Source organism: Alosa sapidissima, chromosome 19 (genome assembly GCF_018492685.1).
Source record: "Alosa sapidissima isolate fAloSap1 chromosome 19, fAloSap1.pri, whole genome shotgun sequence".
NCBI classification, from domain to species: Eukaryota; Metazoa; Chordata; class Actinopteri; order Clupeiformes; family Clupeidae; genus Alosa; species Alosa sapidissima.
In genome coordinates, this window is record NC_055975.1 from 16,593,460 (window position 1) to 16,612,274 (window position 18,815).

The 18,815-nt window shown below is 42.1% G+C and overlaps 1 protein-coding gene across 3 annotated transcripts; it reads left to right on the forward strand.

Moving 5' to 3' along the window:
• Positions 1-1,338: 1,338 nt before the first annotated feature.
• Positions 1,339-12,602, forward strand: LOC121692703 (synaptosomal-associated protein 23-like). 3 transcript variants are annotated; one of them, XM_042071517.1, is made up of 8 exons: positions 1,339-1,455; positions 4,740-4,854; positions 6,756-6,797; positions 7,576-7,624; positions 8,490-8,607; positions 9,147-9,308; positions 10,126-10,270; positions 10,808-12,602. In XM_042071517.1, exons 2-8 carry the CDS (start codon positions 4,798-4,800, stop codon positions 10,865-10,867), a joined length of 633 nt encoding a protein of 210 aa, XP_041927451.1. In that variant the 5' UTR covers positions 1,339-1,455; positions 4,740-4,797; the 3' UTR covers positions 10,868-12,602. The 3 variants fall into 3 exon arrangements, with proteins under 3 accessions (XP_041927451.1, XP_041927450.1, XP_041927452.1); XM_042071516.1 differs by having other exon boundaries at positions 1,349-1,700; XM_042071518.1 differs by lacking the exon at positions 1,339-1,455 and adding an exon at positions 1,766-1,784.
• The last annotated feature ends 6,213 nt before the right edge of the window (positions 12,603-18,815 follow it).

The window sequence follows — 18,815 nt, forward strand, 5'->3', positions numbered from 1 at the left end:
AAGCAAGCCTCTTCATTTCATTCCTGTGTGTCTGTGTGAGTGTGTGTGTGTGTGGAGGGAGAGCTTCAGGCCAGGCAATGGCTGTCTAGAAATGTGAAAATGTGATCAAAAGTAGGCCTACTATAAGTTGGTTGCCTGGCAGAATCCAGACGAACCTCTTAGCAAAGTTGAATTTGCTCTGCAGGTCAGTCTGGCAAGGAGGCCATTGACACCCATTTCCAATGTTCCAAAAACCCAGGCACCAATCACAATCGCTTATCATGGGGTGTGCTGTATACATGACAGATAGAGCAGTGCATTCAACACAACCACTGGCTGCACTGATGGCAACAGGATATACAGATGTGGATGTGTTGTTTTTCTTCTTTACATGTTTACATGTACATTTTCTTTCATGAAATAGTACCTTGGATTTCCTTTTTCTACAGATCTGGATGTGTATTTTCTTTGGAATTGATAAAGCAACTGCATTCAAAAGCTTTGTTTAGGCCTACAAGAAAGAGAAGCTCTTTTCCCAAACGCTATATCCACCATTTTAATGCATTTTCATATGTATGTATAGCCTATTTTTATTATGATTTTTTTTACAAGTAGTGGAACTTTAATACTATCATATTAGGCCTATTTGTGTTTTCATTTTGCTGCTCTGCCGCTCTTGCGCGTTCCACGCCGAAATTCAACCATGTTTAACTCATGCTGTAATCATAGGCTACAAGCAGAACACAAATCTTTGTTCCATTCACTCAGCACAACCTGCAGCGAATGCAGTGCGTGCTGCCTCCTATCTGTTAGCCCCTTACAGTAGGCCTATGTGCAGCTGCAGAAAACGTGTTTTTGTTTTTCATCTATTGATAGGCTAGGCCGCAAATATTATAGAGCGCTCCGCTCTAAGATCTTTGCTTATTCTTGGTTCATCCGGTCCCTTTCCACAGGTTCATAAAATCAAGCACCTAGATTATGAAACGACGCTGAACGATGCAGGCTGCATGGTGCTTGCTTAATAGGCCTTCATCTGTGGAAAGGGACCGGATGAAATCACGAATAAGCCTCTTTTGCTGTGGAGCTAGAAGAATCGTAGAATTGGGTTTAGCAAACAACTATCTACTAACTAGTTTTGAATATCGAGAAGACGAAATGTCGAGATTAAAGTCGACATGATATTTTAACTTTAATCTCGACATTTCAAATTTATTGTCGACATGTCATCTAGTCATGGCAAAAATATATTGCTTTCTCTTCATGTGTGGCCTACTCCGTCGTATATTTCTAGTTCGTTCTTTTCCAGCCCATCAGATGGCGCTAAAGTACCAGAAAGAGGTTGCCATTCTGCAGCAACGCCTCAACGAAGAAGAGGAAGTTGAAGCTTGTTGTCTGAAGGAATTTTAGAAACTATTTCAGATCACGCAGATAGTTGACGGAGTAACTCAGAAGGAACTTTAACTGGGAGTCATTTCTGTAAGTAGTGTCCCGACAACTACCTTCCGTCTTCCTGACCAAGAATTCCACGAATAGAAAAGGATTGACCTTTGTATTGAAAGGAAGAAACTAACTTTGGAAGCTGTTAGCTAGCTTTATGGCTAGCATGCACTGAGAGGTAGTTTGTCAGCACAAAACAAACAGTTTAGCCGATGCTAGCAAGCTAGCTGGCAAGTACAGGCAAGTAAAATATCTGGACAACTTTCGGAGAAGATGAGTAAACCGTAAGTCAGGATCATTTTCTGTCAATAGGGAGCTGTACTAAAACTACTGGTTGGTGTATGGGATGCGTGATTAACTTAATCAAGGTAACCGCTTCACTCTTCACCTTAATGTGAAAGCCAACGTGATTCAACCTTCTTATTGGGGATTTCCTAGCTAAAAATACCCTAACGTTAATATTATGTTACCGTTCTTTTAATGTGAACGTATACGAGGTGTGGGGCAGGTATGGTCTTCAACTGGTGATGGCTTTTTCTCAGTTCTTGAGACATGAAGGACAGCTATTGTGTCAGTTAGAGTTTTAACTATCGACAAATGAAAAAAATAAGCTAGTTAGCTTGAATTGATTACATTTACATGTAATTGATTACAAGTAACATTAAGTCATACAGCGTTGAGCAGGTAACCTTAGTTTGATGTTAATAATCTACGTGGGGCAGCTAGAGCACATACAAGTTGCAATGAATTGGTAACGAATGCGTCGTGACCTGTCATGTGCTCAGTCTCTGAAGTCTTATGACCGTAGTTGGCATCTCTTGAAATTGCTTGGAAATGACGTGCCATAACGTTATGTTTATTACTTTGCGCGGTAGTAGGGGTAATGTTTAAAGTTGGCTTGCCTTTGTTTGACTCTGTTCATGTGAAGTAAGTTGACGCCTGTAAACGTTTTATTGCAGAACCAACGTATAACAGTTAGCCTAAAAAGAACTGTTTAATTATGCAATCCGAGTTGTACAAGATTCAGACTTGTATTTTTATTAACACCATTCTGTGATGGGACACCAACGGAATGCCACAGGATAGAGGTTGTTCGTGTATGGTATGATCAAAGTGACAAGAGATTGGTCGGCTAGTGAGGAAACAGAAGAGGGAGGCTGTGGAGAGAACAGGTATCAGGTGACGTCAGGGCGTTGTTGTTCTTGACCCAGGAGAACAGGTTTGGGTGGAAAAGCTGGAAGCGTATGTTTCAATGTCTGAGGCTATTTGGGTGCTTTGGGATGAGAATAGGAACAGTCAAGATGGGTGCACATTGTTGAGAGCGGAGTTAGACTAGCCATGACCGTTAACATTTATTTTATGTTGATTGTGCGTCAAGTGCTAAGTCAGTGAGAGGGGGAGGAGTGCACACTGCAGGTCAAGAGCATTGCAAAAACAGGAAAGACCAAGCGAAGCTGTTGAGAACAGATAGAGTGCTTGAACGTAGATAGAGCCAGAAGAACAGCTGAGTAATAATAAAAAAGACAAACATCTACTGAACGTCTAAAGGCAATTAAAAAGATGTCAGTAGATATGTCAATCTTTTTGGTGTTATGACTTCACATTTCAAGTGACGGTGGTATTGACCATTATCCATTATTAAAAATGTCAAGAAAGACTAAGTTCATGGCATAGTTATTAGAGAGCTGACATGACAATTACATGACACCACTTCCATGACATGACCCCACTTCAGTAGACACCAGCTATGATGATTAATGATATGACATGGTTATGGTTCAAGGGAAGTCTTTCCAGAATCTGTTGCTGTAGGCACAGACAGCGTAGAGAAGTAGCTCTTCTCTGACGAGTGCAAATTCCACGTTTCAAGTCTCCTCTCTCACTTTTGCCATTTACACTTTCACACACCCCAGCCCTCTTCCCACTTGATGCTTTCTCTCTCTCTCTTGGTCAGCATTGGCGAGATATGACAGTTACTTCCTTATCTTTTTTCATTGTGTGTGTGTGTGTCTGTGTGTGTGTGTGTGTGTGTGCGTGCCTGTGAATGCACGCTCGTGCACGTGTGAGTATGTTCTTGTACCTGGTGATAGCATAAGTGTGTGACCCCTCTTGACCAAAGCATAATGGAACTGTGTGTGTGTGTGTGTGTGTGAGAGAGAAAGTTTCCTATTCCTCAGCCCGGTCACATTCCTGGTCTGTGAGTTTGCCACTGCCCCATCCTGTGGGTAGACTCACATCTTCACTTCCTCATGTTTGGGCTCCTAAAAACTCTTTCCTCCTCATCTACTCACTGTTCCCCGTCACACGGTTTTAATCTGCTCTGCTGTTTTTTTTATGATCTTTATTATGGTTTGGATGGTCTGCAGAGGCTGTGGAACATGCTTGAGCCTATTTGGTGAGGAGTACGAACTGCAAAGCAACCTAGAGCAAAGGAAGTCAAGAGTTTTTAGATAAAGGATCTGGTGACACAAGACTGTCAAAATGGCTGAATGGTAACAGGCTGCTCTGCTTGGGTGTAATATGAATGTGGAAATCAAACCACCACTGCTTACTGTGAGCTTCTCTCAAGAGGCAGTTCGGTGAAGTCAGATGACTGGGTGAGATGTGCTCCACCTTCTGTGACTGTGTTTTAGATCAGATGGTGAAGTGACGAGGAGAGCGATGAGCCCTTCACCCTAGTGTTGTGTCTCCTCTCAATACAGGGGGCATCTAGTTCAGTTCAGTGAGAAACATGCCGACGGTAAAAAATGTGGCAGTGTTAAGTGCTTCAGGGGTTTGTGACTTCCTGTTGGTCTTACCAGGGAGTGTTATTATGACACACAGATTAGTTTATGCCCAAAATTCAAGTTGTATTATAAATTAGGAGCAAATTAAAATGGTCCTTTACCTGTCTTGACCTCAGACCACATTTGAATAGGCGGCAAAAAAGACTATGACTGAGTATTTTGTTGTTTTTTGACTGTTCTCACAAGCCCAATGCTATTTATTAGAAGAGCTTGTCTAAGTTTTCAGGTTGACTATGAGCTGTGTCAGTAAAGTTTAAGATTAGGTTTTAGTGCCCTCAGACTACCAGGCTACTCATAATGTTCAGCCGTGTGTGTGTGTGTGAGAGAGAGAGAGAGAGAGAGAGGGAGTAACCTGACAGTGAGAGCAATCAAGCGTCTCTTGACTTGTTGAGAAATTGTTTGATAGCCAAGGTTGTTTTGCAGTTTGGCTCTATCCTGTTAAATTAAGCTTTTTCTCACCCTGAAGCATGATCAGTAAATCACCTGGGGGGACTTTTTTTTTTCTTTCTATGACCTCTCAACTTTGACCCGCCTCAGGCACCAGAGCGTAGAACTTACTGTCCCTGGAGGATCAGCCAAAGTCGACAGCACCAAGATGGAGGACATGACTGTGGAGCAGATGGCCATGCGGGCCAATCAAGTGACTGATGAGGTAAGTTGACTTCCCGTCTCCATGGAGACAAAGTAGGGCATGTGAACGGGAGCTGAGGGAGATTGGAGAATTTTTTACAGAGACCCGTATGGTCGGCGGCAGTTGTTTACATTTCTGAAGGCTCCTGGGCTCTGCACAGTTCTCATGCTCTTCCCCTCTTCACTCTGAAGTTTCACCAGATTACATTTGTCAAACCTCACATAACGCTCTATTTCTTGAAGGTCATGTGTCCTTTTCATTTTTCCCATTACTATTGTTATTCATATTTAGGAACTGATTTATAAGCTTTTTTTTTCCTGAAAAGCTTTGGCAATTGTCGTCTCCCTTTCGGCTTCATTTATTTTTGATCGTGCTAATGTTTAAACCTAACATCTTGTGGGGAATCACTAGGCTAGGCCTACCTCTTTTTTGCCTAATGAAGAATAACTTTCAAGTTAACATGTAATGAACTTAACATTTGTAACATTTGTCAGTGAATGGAGACTGTCCTATAAACTGTGTCCTATATAAACACTTAGGCCTATTGTCTGCTTGTACTCACCTTCTAATCAAGTGAATTAAATCTACTTTTCTTGTCTTCCCTGTTAGTTCTCTCTCTTTGCTTTCTAATAACTTTTCTTTTTCTGCTCTTTTTTACTTTTCTCTCCCTCCCTCTCTCTCTTCTGCTTCTTAATGGACTGTTGAAGAGCATGATGGGAAACATGTGTGTGGTGTTCTACATAACACTGCCTCACTACACGGGTAAACACTAATACACACACACACACACACACACACACACACACACACACACACACACACACAGTATGAGGAGTTCCTTGACGCCACTGAGTAAACACATTCATAAATGCTCACACAAACACCCTTGCACACCGTGTGTGTGTGTGTGTTTGTTTTTAAGTACCCAGAGCTGCATTAAAGTATGATTCATCACACAATGCATGCAGAAAAATACAACCGCTCTTAACTCATTGAGTGCCAAAAACGTAATATTAAGTTTTTCCTTCCCATGCGTTGAGTGCCAAAAACGTAATATTACGTTTTTAGCTTTTTTTTTTAATTACGAAACTAGACACTCTAACACACCTTATATGTGATTTTGGGAACTCTGTGATGAATGGAAATGAAATATATGACGATCGAAAACTCATGAAAACGCACAATCTGGACATTTTATCTAGACATTTATCATAACTCGTTTGCCGCTTTGGGTCGAATCAGTGACGCTTGCACGTCAGCTCGAAACCAGGCCATTTTCGTGGGTCTATCACTAAGTGGCAGTCTCGCCAGGTCTCGCTGATCACTTCCCGGAAAGTTTACAGGCAACACTTAATATTTCATGAAAGACGTTATATCTCCATTTCAAGAAAAAAACTGTGATTTTGATGAAAACTAGCCACTGTTTAGCTTGGGATTTCTCAGGAACAGAGGCGTGTAGAAATACACGGTTTTCACCCACTGAGAGCTTAAAGTCTCACCTTTTAAAACGAGCCATTGTATGTGTTCATAGCTATAACACAGAATATGCTGTGGCTGTACAAAAATCATCAACAATGGACTAGATTGCTGGCACTCTAGGACAAAGCTTCCGAAAACAGCTTGGCATTCAATGAGTTAAACTGGCTGTGACTTAAGTATCATTGTGATGTCCACTGCAAACCCTCCAAAGCAGGCGGGCAATGTTCATTACCAGTACTTGTCTCTTTCTTGATAGTTTCCTTTTCCCTTGGTGCTTCTCTATGCCCCTATGCATGCATATATGTGTCTGTCTGTGCTTGGGCTGTGGTTAAACCGAAGGGCATATAGCAGTTTGCTTCCCTGTTTCTACTTCATGACACAAAGCTTTGTTTGAGCTGTGATTGACACGGCCTCCGCTTCCCCACCCCTCTTTTGTCTTGCAGTCGCTGGAGAGCACGAGACGCATGCTGCAGATGGCAGAGGAGGTAAGGCCCCCAGACGTGTCGTCATGGTGACGGGAGCATTTCCTCCTCGGCACTGTAGCCACAGTTAGCCAAAACATGACCCGGACTCATTCACAGCTGATGGCTGTGACTGGCATCAGAGACCACATTTACAAATGTCATTGTTACCACTATCACTTGTGTCAAAATAAAGGTCTCCAGGCAGCTTTTTGATGGCTGCACATTCAGTCTTTTAGACTACCAGTATAAGACGGTACAGGGCACTCCACGGACTATTACGTAAGCTTGGACTTTGCCACGTGTCTGTGTAGTGTCTCCAAACAAATGCTCGTCATACTGGAACTCAGCTGAGAGGCATTGCTTTGCCAAAAAAGATAAGAAGTGACAGCCTATTTTAGTTGGTCAGATGTTAAAGGTGAAGGATGTACATTTAGAGTAAAGAATTTACAGACCTACTATAAGGGTCTAATTCTAAAGGAACAGCATGTGTATTCCAGAGTTCTGTACAATCTATGATTGATCATATCATTTATGTGTGTGTTTATGTTATCTTTAGTAAAGGGAAATTGTCTAACATCAAATGAACAATATCCAGTAGTAATTTATTAATAGTTATAAATTATTTATTTTTCAAACAGAATCATATTAACAATTGTTATCAGGCCTGTGTTTATTCGAGTGGTGGTTGTAGATGCATTAAAACTGCCTCTGAATTTCGTGGTGATAATGTTTTATGGCTGATGGAAACCCCCTGCTGCTTTTCTGTTATTAATCTCTCCTTATTGTCCCCTGTTTTCAGAGCAGAGAAACGGGGGCCAAGACCATGGAGATGCTGGACCAGCAAGGGGGTAAGTGAGCACATCAGCAGCATCCCCATCAACAACATGACCAGTTTTGCATACACTATATATACACTCTTAGATTTGCATTCACAACGTTACAGCGAAAGTTATTTGTATCCGGTCCAAAATATAGGGCACCGTATCCATGGAGTTGTATGAAAATCGGACCAGTGTTTTTTGTATAAACCTTTTTCCTGACAAAATAGACAGACTGTTACCGAAACCATGACCTCCTTGGCCTGTAAATTGAAACATTTTCCCAGTTTCAATTGATTTACCCAAGGGTGTGTGTACTGTGTAGGAACCCTTTCTGTCCCCTCTCTCTCCATGAAGGTTTGCTTGAGAACAATGTCGGCTGTAGTAGTAGTGTGTGGGTTGTGGAAACACATCCTGTCCACTTTCCGGCGGCATAAACCGGAGCAGAAAATGAATAGGATGACCTCACTCTGTACGTGACGTCCATTCACACATAGTTGTCGATCAAATCCTTCCTGCTCTCAGGCTTTATGCCCTTTGTTACTGTAGCAGTTGGCAAAGCACTGTGGCCATGAAATAATCCAGTTTTGAACCTCTTACACAATAATACTAGCTAGATTGTCTTTGAACCGCCTTCCCTATAAGTCAAAGACTTTAATGTTGCAATTCAATGTATTTTTAGAAACAAAAGCACTTGTCTTAAAATACATTTGTAGTATGATGTGGGTGTATAGGGGCATAGTACTTGCAAATATAGACCAGTAAATGAGTTGGAAGCACTACAGCATACTGAGGAACATCACAAAATAGAGCAAAGCAGAAACAGGCCTGGACAAAACAAAGGCAGAATTGAGTAATAAGGCTCTTCCTCCCTCCATCTATCCCGCTTTTTAAGAACAATTGAAACGGGTGGACGAAGGCATGGACAAGATAAACGAGGACATGCGGCAGGCCGAGAAGAACCTGACCGACCTCTCCAAGTGCTGTGGTCTGTGTGTGTGTCCATGTGACCGGTAAGAGCCCCTCTCCTCCCAATCCCCCCAACCCCCTGGGGAAGAAAAAAAAACACATTTAAATGAGCTAATGTCATTAGTGCCAGCCTAACTGAAGACAAACAAGCTTTGGGAATGAAGGCTCTTGGGTACCTCCAGAAGATGTGAGTGCACAGAATGCTTAATCATTCCAGGCTGGGTGATATGAGGCAAATTTCAGGTGAAATGTCTCTAATTTTTTCATTACACCATGAAACTTGGTAAACTTGGACAGTTTTTTTTTTAGACACTGAGACTGAGCGACTAATTTTTTTGTCTATTAAGAAATTACCTCTGGGTTCTTTTATCACTTTCTTACCCTTCTTATCAATTTTTTCCATAAGCAATAGTATTAGAGTATTGAGAAACAATGTTGTACCTTCTTTTGCAATTACGTCTTCTATTCATGTCTTCAGTGAGAGCACTGTGTGAGTTTCTCCTCTCTCTCTCTCTCTCTCTCTCTCTCTCTCTCTCTCTCTCTCTCTCGCGCTCTCTCTCTCTCTCTCTCTGTCTACACATAGGGTGAGGTCTATTGAGCATGACGGGAAGTACAAGCGCACCTGGGGCACGGGTGAACCCAACAACGGAGAGATTGGCGCGGGCGGCGTGGTGTCCAACCAGCCGACCAGCCTACGCAACGGTGTGCCACAGGTGGCCGTGGCCTCGGGAGGCTACATCACCAGGTAGGCGCAGCCGGGCCGGACTGTAGGCGTTCACTTCCGCTGTCCGTCTCTGTGCTTACAAGCCCATTGATTGATTGAAGCCCTATTTACTCGTTAAAATAGTTAAGATTTTGTGGTGAACAGTTTGACTTTGCTAAATGTGCAATGTGCACAACAAGTCAATGTAATGAAACCCATATAGCAGAATAAGACCTAGAAGAACAGTGTTAGAAATGTTTATTGTTATCGAAATCAAACTGAAAATATTGTGGTGAAACTTTAATCATGAATTGTACAGGCTGTGGCAGGTCATTGCTACGTTGCTCATTAGATTTGATTAGATTAGATTAGATTCAACTTTGTCATTGTGCAGAGTACAAGTACAAAGACAACGAAATGCAGTTTGTGTCTAACTAGAAGTGCAAAAAAAGCAGAAAAGTGCAATGTGATGTACAAAGTATAGACAGGTGGTGCATAGACAGGTCAAGAAATATAGTGCAGTGTAGATCGTAGTATGCAGTTGATTTACAGAAGGTGGTATAGAGTAATATAAATTAAATGTAAATATATGCAGTGTATTAGCAGTTACCTTATCAGTGCAGAATAAATATGTACTATGAACAATGTATGTACATGTACAGATATGTGCAATGTAGTAGCAGTAACATTTATAATAGTAAGAATCATATAGATATATGCAGTGTATTAACAGAATATAATATAAGAAAAACAGAATAAATATGGATATTCAGTATGAAAAATATCCATCACATCCTTTTGTTCCCTCTTCCACCTAAAAAGAAAAGAGAATAATTACTTGTTTTTTTGCGGTTGTCAGGGTAACGAATGATGCTCGGGAGGATGAGATGGAGGAGAACCTGGATGCGGTGGGAAGCATTATCGGGAATCTGAAGAACATGGCCATGGATATGGGCAATGAGATCGATAAGCAGAACAAAACCATCGACCGCATCACAGACAAGGTCAGCACAACCTCAGCCTCTCTCTCTCTCTGGTTCCCAGCTCTTTCAGACTTCAGGGTTTTAAACATTCACAATTCCATCCATATTGTGACAGAGTATCGTCACTACAGTTGAATATGTGCTCTGACTGCCATACCAACGGGCCTGGCTCTTTGGCGTTGCGGTCAAGCTGCAGGATTACTGCCCCGGAGACCCGGGTTCAAGACCGGGTGGGGGTCACTGCTCTCTCCCTTCAATATATATATATTATTGACAGTTTGTGCAGTAATGCAAGGCCTTAAACACACTTACCTATAACAACAGCATTCAGATTTCTCAGTCTCAAGGAAAGTGATTGACACATTTTGCTTACCATATTGTTTATTGCATCATAGTAATGTTGGTTACCTTGACTGTTTTTACCTGTTTCAGTCAGTGAGTGATGTAACTGTTGGTGATGTAACTGTCATTGTCTCTTGTTGTGAGTTGCACGACCAAAGGTGTGTAATTGTAAGGTTATCAGTCACGCTTACAATGTTGTCCTATATCTCCCCTCAGGCTGATATGAACAAAGCTCGTATCGATGAGGCCAATCAGAGAGCCAACAAGCTCCTGTAGAGGGCCCGCCTCTGCCAGAACCTTCCCCAACCAGCCCGCCGACCTCACCCAGCCTGCCCCATCGGAACTGCACTAACTAACAGGCCCCAACAGAGCCAGCCTCCTCTAGGCTCCGTCAAACAACCTGCCCGTCTGGGTCTACCACATCCAGCCTAGCTTGGTGGGAATTCCCCAGGTTACCTTATCCATCAATTAATCAGGCCCAGTCAGAACTCTCCTTGGTGAGTTTCTTTAAACTTAAATTTACCCCTGTTCTACTGCCCCCAGCAGACCCCCCGAGAGAGGATTTTTACCCTCCGTTCTGCCCCATACCCTCTCTGTTGGTGTCCGCCTGCCCTAGTAAAGCCACCGCAGCTAGCCCTCCCCCACCCCCAGTCAGGGCCCAGTCTCAGGTGGGCTCCCGTGAGCCCAGTCTCTCTTAACGCCCTTCAGCTGCTGTCCTGTGCCTCGTGAAGGCAGCTCCCCCTCTCCCCCTCTTCTCCTCCTCCTCCTCCTCCTCCTCTCCTCTCCTCTCCTCTCCTCTCCTCTCCTCTCCTGTTCTCTGCCTTATGAACGGCAGGCCACTGAGACCATTCAGCTGCAATAAGGATTGAGAAGACGAGAAGGCGAACTGAGGTCTCCTCTTCATCGTTTGCTTTCCCTTGACATCTGATTTTCCACCAACCCTTTTTAGATGTATGTTACTTTGTTTTGTTTGTTTGTTTGTTCCAATGAAGTTCTTGAAACGTTTTCTTCCCACTTGTTTGAACTCATTCTCCCTTTGATGTTCTGCCCTACGCTACCTTACTTTATTCTTTTATATCCCCAAAAGTGAAAGGTTTTTAAAAAGCGTAGATTTCCTGGAAGTGTACTTTAAAAGGAAGGAGGCACACTTTAAAAATATCTGCCTTGCACAATTAGGAACTTTATTCAGTGCCATCTGTGCCTATTTTCTCAGTCTTTATGTATGTACATATGCTAAAACTCACACACACATTTATACACAGACAGACCTTACAAACACAAACTCATCGCCTCTTGTACAATCAAGTCCTCCCCTCCATTCTCTGATATGTGAGACAGACATGCTGGAATTGTACAGGACGCAGTCGACCCACTCTCTACTCAAGCTTTCTACATTTCCACTGTTCAGTGGTGGGATCTTGTAATGTTTAGCTGGAGGTGTCTGTTCTTGCCCATTTAGTCCTTTTGTAGTACGTATGTACCAAAGATTCTTTGGTATGTACGTTATGGGTTCTGTTTTCATCCTGAGGCAGACAATTTGTCTTGGCCAAAGACCTGATGAGAAAGTTCTCTTTTTTTTCCCTTAAATTATGTGTGTGCATTTTTTTGGTCTTTTTTTTTTTGTAAATCATGGTATGGCCTCATTATATATCATGATTGTCTTGTAATTACATTTTGGTTGTTTTCATTTTGTATCATTTTGAGATTGTGTGTGCCTATTTAATAATTGTTATGGAGCAGTGATGACTTTAAAGTGCGATATTTTTTTTTTTTTTTTTTTTTTTTTTTAAATCCTTAGCACACATGTTAGTTCATTTAGAGGAGAACTCAGTGGACATAGTAGAAAGCCTTATCGTATGGGAGCGAAAAAGATTTGTACAGTTTATCAGAGTGTGTGTACTATGAATTGAGCTAAACTTTAGTTAAGTATCCATCTTCAAAAATCAAACTGGTGAACTGAAAGCATGATAAGTATATAATAACTCTTAATAAAATCAAAAACTCTGTTTCAGTCATGTGTTTTTGTTTTGTTTTAGTAATCACATTGATACATTTACAAATGATATACTTCCTGGCCTTACTAAAATCTCTCACAACGTTTTGCCATGATAATGTAAAACTGTATGATTAACAACATCTCATAACAGGAATATACTCCTACAAGCATATGTACTAAAATGTAATGTGGAGACTCATCACAAGTTCATAATCAGTACTTAAGAGAAGAGATGATTTTCTTTTGCACAAAGTGGACCATAAGTAGCCATGACCAGCAGAGGGCGCTGTACTCCAGTGTAGTAGGACTGGAGCTCCAATTAGCAGTTTTGGAAGAAGGGGCCCAGTATGAAAGATACCAGTTCTCACAATGACAAACTGGTCAGTTTACTTGCAACCAATTGTGCAGTAAGGATACAGCACAGCTTTTCCACAGTGGGATTCTCGTCAAGTCCTGAAGTGATGGTATACGCTGTCCCCAACCTGACATTTTTATATATGTATGTAGATGCCCGAGTCTGATGTTTTCAGGCTGAAAACATTTTTATTCTGTTTTTTTAAGCTTAAATTGATACCTTAAGCATTGTTTTGTTTTTTTACATATTTAAAATATATATATTTAAATATGTGCACGTAAGAACTGTAAAGTTGCTTTCAATACTGCTAGAGTAAGGCTCCCGCAAGCTCTCTTGTCCCATGCCAGGCACGCTCCTCAGCTAAATCAGGCAATTTGTGATCAAATACCCATTGGAGCGCTAATGGAATTTGTAGGGCAATATGAATTCCACTCAGGCTGTCGGCTCAGAATCCTCTCCCAATTAGGTTTTCATTTAAGCCAGAGAAGCAGGTTCATCAGAGAATTGCCTTTATTTTGCCCCTGGCAATGTGACGAGCTCAGTGAAATAATACATTTAACAGGAAAACCTGAAGCTATTGTTTAATTATTCATCTGTTTTAAAATGACCAGTTTCCCAAATAATTGCAGTGTATAGTACTCAGTATGCACCACCGGCCAGCATACTTTCAAATTATCGTCCACTGTTTTTAATTAAATCTGTCCAAACTCTGTTATATGATTCAATTACTGTCTAACATAACAGCATTTTTAATTCTGAATGGAGGCTCAGGTTTCCACTACTCTAAATCATGACAAGTGTGTTGCACGGACAAATCTTAGAGGTCAAATTGAGTTTTTTTAGAAGTTTGGCTTGAGGACATCCTCTTTCACTTCCCTAGCCAAGCCTACAGCTCAGTGCCTGGGTCCCTTTGATTCTCTGCAGAACTTCACAAAACGGTCAATAGTCACGGTCAACAAGTTGTTTCCTCTATTGGTAGGGTTACTTTTGGCAAATGTTGAAGGGGATTCCCTAATTTCTCAGAGAGCACATTTTTGTTCTTTCTAATCTTCATATCAGAGAATATGAATAGCTCATGAACATAGCATGCACTGTTTTGGAGTGCTTTGAAGATTTTCCTGAATGAGAAATTTCCTAGAAAATTAGCTCTCATTTTTGACATTGTGGCACAATTGGCCCTGGTGTTCAATTGGCATGCTGAGAGAAACACAAATGCATGAGTACACTTAGTACAGTTCGGTTTCTTTTTCCATAGATCCAAGAAGCCACAACTTCTGTATAAACTGAAATATCCTTTCAAATGCTGCCACAGCAGAGCGGATTTTCCGCTGAGTAGGGCAGCAGTTAGGAATGGGATGGAAAGAGTGAGCCCTCTGTGTGTGTGAGAGAGAGAGAAAGAGGGAGGGAAGGAGGAGTCAGGGGTGACTCAGGTTTTTCCTGGTTTAATTTTCCTGACATTCTGCCTGATTTGTACTGTTACTGGAGAGATGAGGAATCAAGGGTTAACCTATCTACCCCTCAACCAAACTCAATGCTGAAAATTCAGGGGAAATTGTGCATGTGGAAGTGAACATGCTGGTTGGCCTGTAGGTGTTCTAGCTATGTTAAACTTTATTAAGTCAATATCTTCATTGTCTGTGTTGTAATGACTGCATTTGTGCAAAGTGTATACTGTATCTAATTCTAAACGTCAAACTTGGATTTGGGTGTCATTTGAACCTCAATGTTTAATTGAGAATAAAATCCAAAGCATATACTAAAATTAATTACTTTACTGTCAGTAGTCTTCTTTTTACATAAGGAATTATCGCCGTGTCAAGTTACAGTCACAACCCCACCTTAAAAGTGGTAGTTTTTCACATTTTCTCTTTCTTCACACTGCCACGGTCTTGTTTTGTGGAAGTCACACTATGATAACAGGAAGCAGCTGGCTGGTGTGCTCTCAAGCGTCACCATAGAGAGACACTCAGTAGTGGCCTTGGCTATACTTCCAAAACAGGCTATTTTCCCCCAAAGCTCAGCTATATGTCAGCCGTATGGCCGATGCAGGCAGATAGAACGACAAGAGAATTCGGGAACACCATGTTTGGGAGCAAAGAAAATAAGACATATAGAAGACGCCAATACATTCAGTAGGCTATACAGTATTGTATTCAGTGCATGTTTAACTCTTGAAAGAGGGTGGTTGTCTTTTGACATGTTGACATTTTTTTTTGCTACCATTTTTGGTTTGCTGTAACTTCAATTTTGTCTGAGTGGTGATCAATACTGAGATTATGTTCGACTGGAGAAAGGAGATGACTTATGTGGCTTAGTCAAGGTCAAGGTATTATCATGGGTGGTCCACTGTCAGTTGCCAAAAAAGATCATATTTGAGATATCTCAATTTATTTCAACCAGAAAGGAAAATAAACATAGATAAACTACACAGCATCACAGATAAGAACAAACTAAATTGACAACAAATGACAAATAAAATGGAATAATGCCAATATTCTTACTAAATATAGCTGCAAGCAGCAATGTGGGGGCCAAGCAGGCAGTTCAGCAGGCCAGATTTGCTGAATGCTGTGGCATCAGGCATATAGAATTAAGCAGTCACAGCAAGTTCCATGCAAAACAACCCATGATTGGCTGAGTTACAAGGTCAGGTTTCACATCAAAACATAACTGATTTTGTGTGGCTGAACCAGGGCTGAGTGTCGCCGCCCCCTCAACCAGCCAACTCACCGCCGCAATCGCCCCTGCCCGTCCCACCCTGCCCCACCCTTGCACGCACGCATTAGAATTAATTGAATGGAACTCGCTGTATCAGTTTCACATCAAAAATAAAAGATCGATTGAGATATGATCATGCTTGCTGTGATTTCAATGCCCCCATAGAGGTCAAAGGTCATCAAATTATTTGTGCATCATCAGGATGAACCAGACGGTTCTATGGGCTGCCATTGACCTCCATTGCAGAATAATGCAGCAACTACAGGCCAAAATACATTTTTGCCAATTACAGAGCCCCCTAGAGGTCAAAGGTCACCAGATTTCTTGAGTGTCCCCCTGATTGGGTCCTGAGTCCATGCACCAATTTTGGCTTTGATAAATGCAAGGGTTGCTGAGATATGAGCTCACTTCCTGTTTGGCGGCTTTGCCGCAAATTTTGATTGGCTGTTACGGCGAACGGTAATACTTCTGAAGACGAAAAGTGATAACTTTTGTGAGGCTTGGTCTGAAGATGATCTGTGTAAAATTTGGTGGGAATCAGAGAAAGTATGTGACCCCTGATACATTTTAAGTGTTTTTGATGAAATCCAAAATGGCGGAAAATCCATCATGGCGGAAAATGATACGTCATAGGGTGCGTTGAACTCGGCTTGGTCCAAGGATTCCAACGATACCTGACTTTTGAAAATCGGACCTACAGGTCAAAAGTTACGTGAGTGAACACACTTCCAACTTTGGCCTGTTGGTGGCGCTAGAGGGTTCGAGTTGCCGACATGAAACTTGGTGACATGAATCATGGGACCGTCCCCAATTAGTGTGACAAATTTCCCAACTTTTTACCAGACGGTTCTATGGGCTGCCATTGACTTCCATTGCATATAATAATAATAATAGGAAAACGTAGAAACACAATGAGGTCCTCGCAGCTTCGCTGCTTGGCCCCCTTCTTCGGAAGTATTACCGTTCGCCCGTGAAAGCCAATCAAAATTTGCGGCGAAGCCGCCAAACAGGAAGTGAGCTCATATCTCAGCAACCCTTGCATGTATCAAAACCAAACTTGGTACATTGACTCATGACCCCATCAAGAGGACCCTCAAGAAATTTGGTGACCTTTGACCTCTAGGGGGCGCTGTAATTCACAAACATGCCTTTTGGCCTGTAGCTGCTGCTGTGCTTAGAATTAAATTGTACTAGTGGTGTCTGGTAATACTGTGAAAGGTCAACTGAGGGCAACTTGTCACATCAATATCATTTATTCGGCTGCCATATTTGATTTGATCAAAAACACCAACAATTTCGCACAGGTCACAAATTTCATCTGATCTTCACCAAAATTGGCACAGACCCTCTTCAGACCATGCCTTGTCACTTTATTTCTGTAACAATTGATAGAAGCGTTCGCCCGTCACATCCAATCGAAATTTGTGGCGAAGCCGCCAAACAGGAAGTGAGCTCATATCTCAGCAATCGTTGCATGTATCAAAACCAAACTTGGTACATGGACTCATGACCCCATCAAGTGAATGCCGAAGAAATTTTGTGACCTTTGACCTCTAGGGTCACTGCAATTAGCAAAAATGCATTTTGCCTTGTAACTTTTGACGTGCTAGACGTGAAACTTGCTTTGACAGCTTATGGCCATACGTCTGATTGCAGCATTGAGCTAACAGCGTTTCGTTGCCATGGTTACTCCGGCCTATCTGCTTGGCCCCCTCATTGCTGCTTGCAGCTATATTTTAGCCTGTAATGGTATTCTGCTGTTGTGCACAGCAGGTCTGTCATGCTAACAAGATGTCAAATAATGCTAACACCAAAGTTACTGGTTTTGGACAAGACACAAGACACCATGACAAGCCACAGGAGTAGGCTTCCCATTGTAAGAGAATGGTCAGCGGTAGGCTATGTGCCAGTCGGGAGCGTACCTATGTTCCCCGGGTCCTATGTTCCCCGATTTGTATGGGACCGGGGAACATAGAACATTTAAAACCCTAACCATAACCCTAACCCCGAGAGAGGAACATAGGACCCCTGCCAGTCAACTTACATTCTATCCACACATCTCTGACTTGCTCTGCTAACTGTTCAGCTCTAGCAATGAAATGAATGTATATGACTGAGAGCATGTTAGGCCACTTGCAGTCCAGTTACAGTCATTTTTTTTAACTGGACTGCAAGTGGCAGACCATCTGCTTCTCTCTCTGATACGTTTTGTCTGGCACCTGGATGTGCCAGACAAAACGTATCAGAGAGAGAAGCAGATGTGCACCCGTCTCTACAAATACAGTTACAATTTATTAACACACTAAGCTGATTCACAGTATAGTATGACAATATATCTTAAACCTTTTAAGATATCTATTGAATCCCTTTCTCTTTTTTTCTTTACTGTCTTTTCTTGTTTTATTTTTGGGTTACCTTATGTTTTACGGCTGCATCAAAGTTCAGTACTTTGTGGGTGTGGATGTGTGTGTGAATGTGGATAACTCTCTTTAAGGACGAAAAATGCGGAGGGGAGAGGAACCACAAGTAAAGCCTGTTGAAGACCACTAAAGTTAGGAGCATTAGCCTACAGCTGGACTGCAGTAGGAGACGCTGTCACAGCAAAATCAGCCGAACCACAGAAGTAGAGGACGATGCCCAAATAACACGAGTGGAATTCAAGAAGCTGTCCAACCCCGTCAGGGATACTAGAAGAAACTCAGACCAGAGACAAGAGACACAGCACAAACCTGAGCAGTAGACTAAAGTTACGAGCAACCAAGCCATAGACACAGAGGTAGCAGAGTCTGTAACGTGAGTCTTCTCAGACAAGAGACTTAGTGTTTACACTGTTTGCAAATGTTTCTTTTTGAACTGGCTTGTAAAAAAGTACAGTCCAAAGGTGATAGAATTTGAAATGACTTCTGAGACAATCTGCAACAGTTTTAGGACAGTGGAAGCGGTCGGGGTATGTCGGTGTGTGAGAGTGAAGAAGACCTACAGCAAGAGCTAGTGAACATTTCTAAATGGTTCAAAGTGGTGAGACAAACCATATGCTTGCCCCACATTCCCCATTAGGGATTTCAAGGGTGAGGTGGGGTGTGGGGGGGTGTGGGGCCCATCTGGATTTGTTTAAGTTGAGATCAGAGGGCGTGGAAAGGAGGAGGGCAGTCACT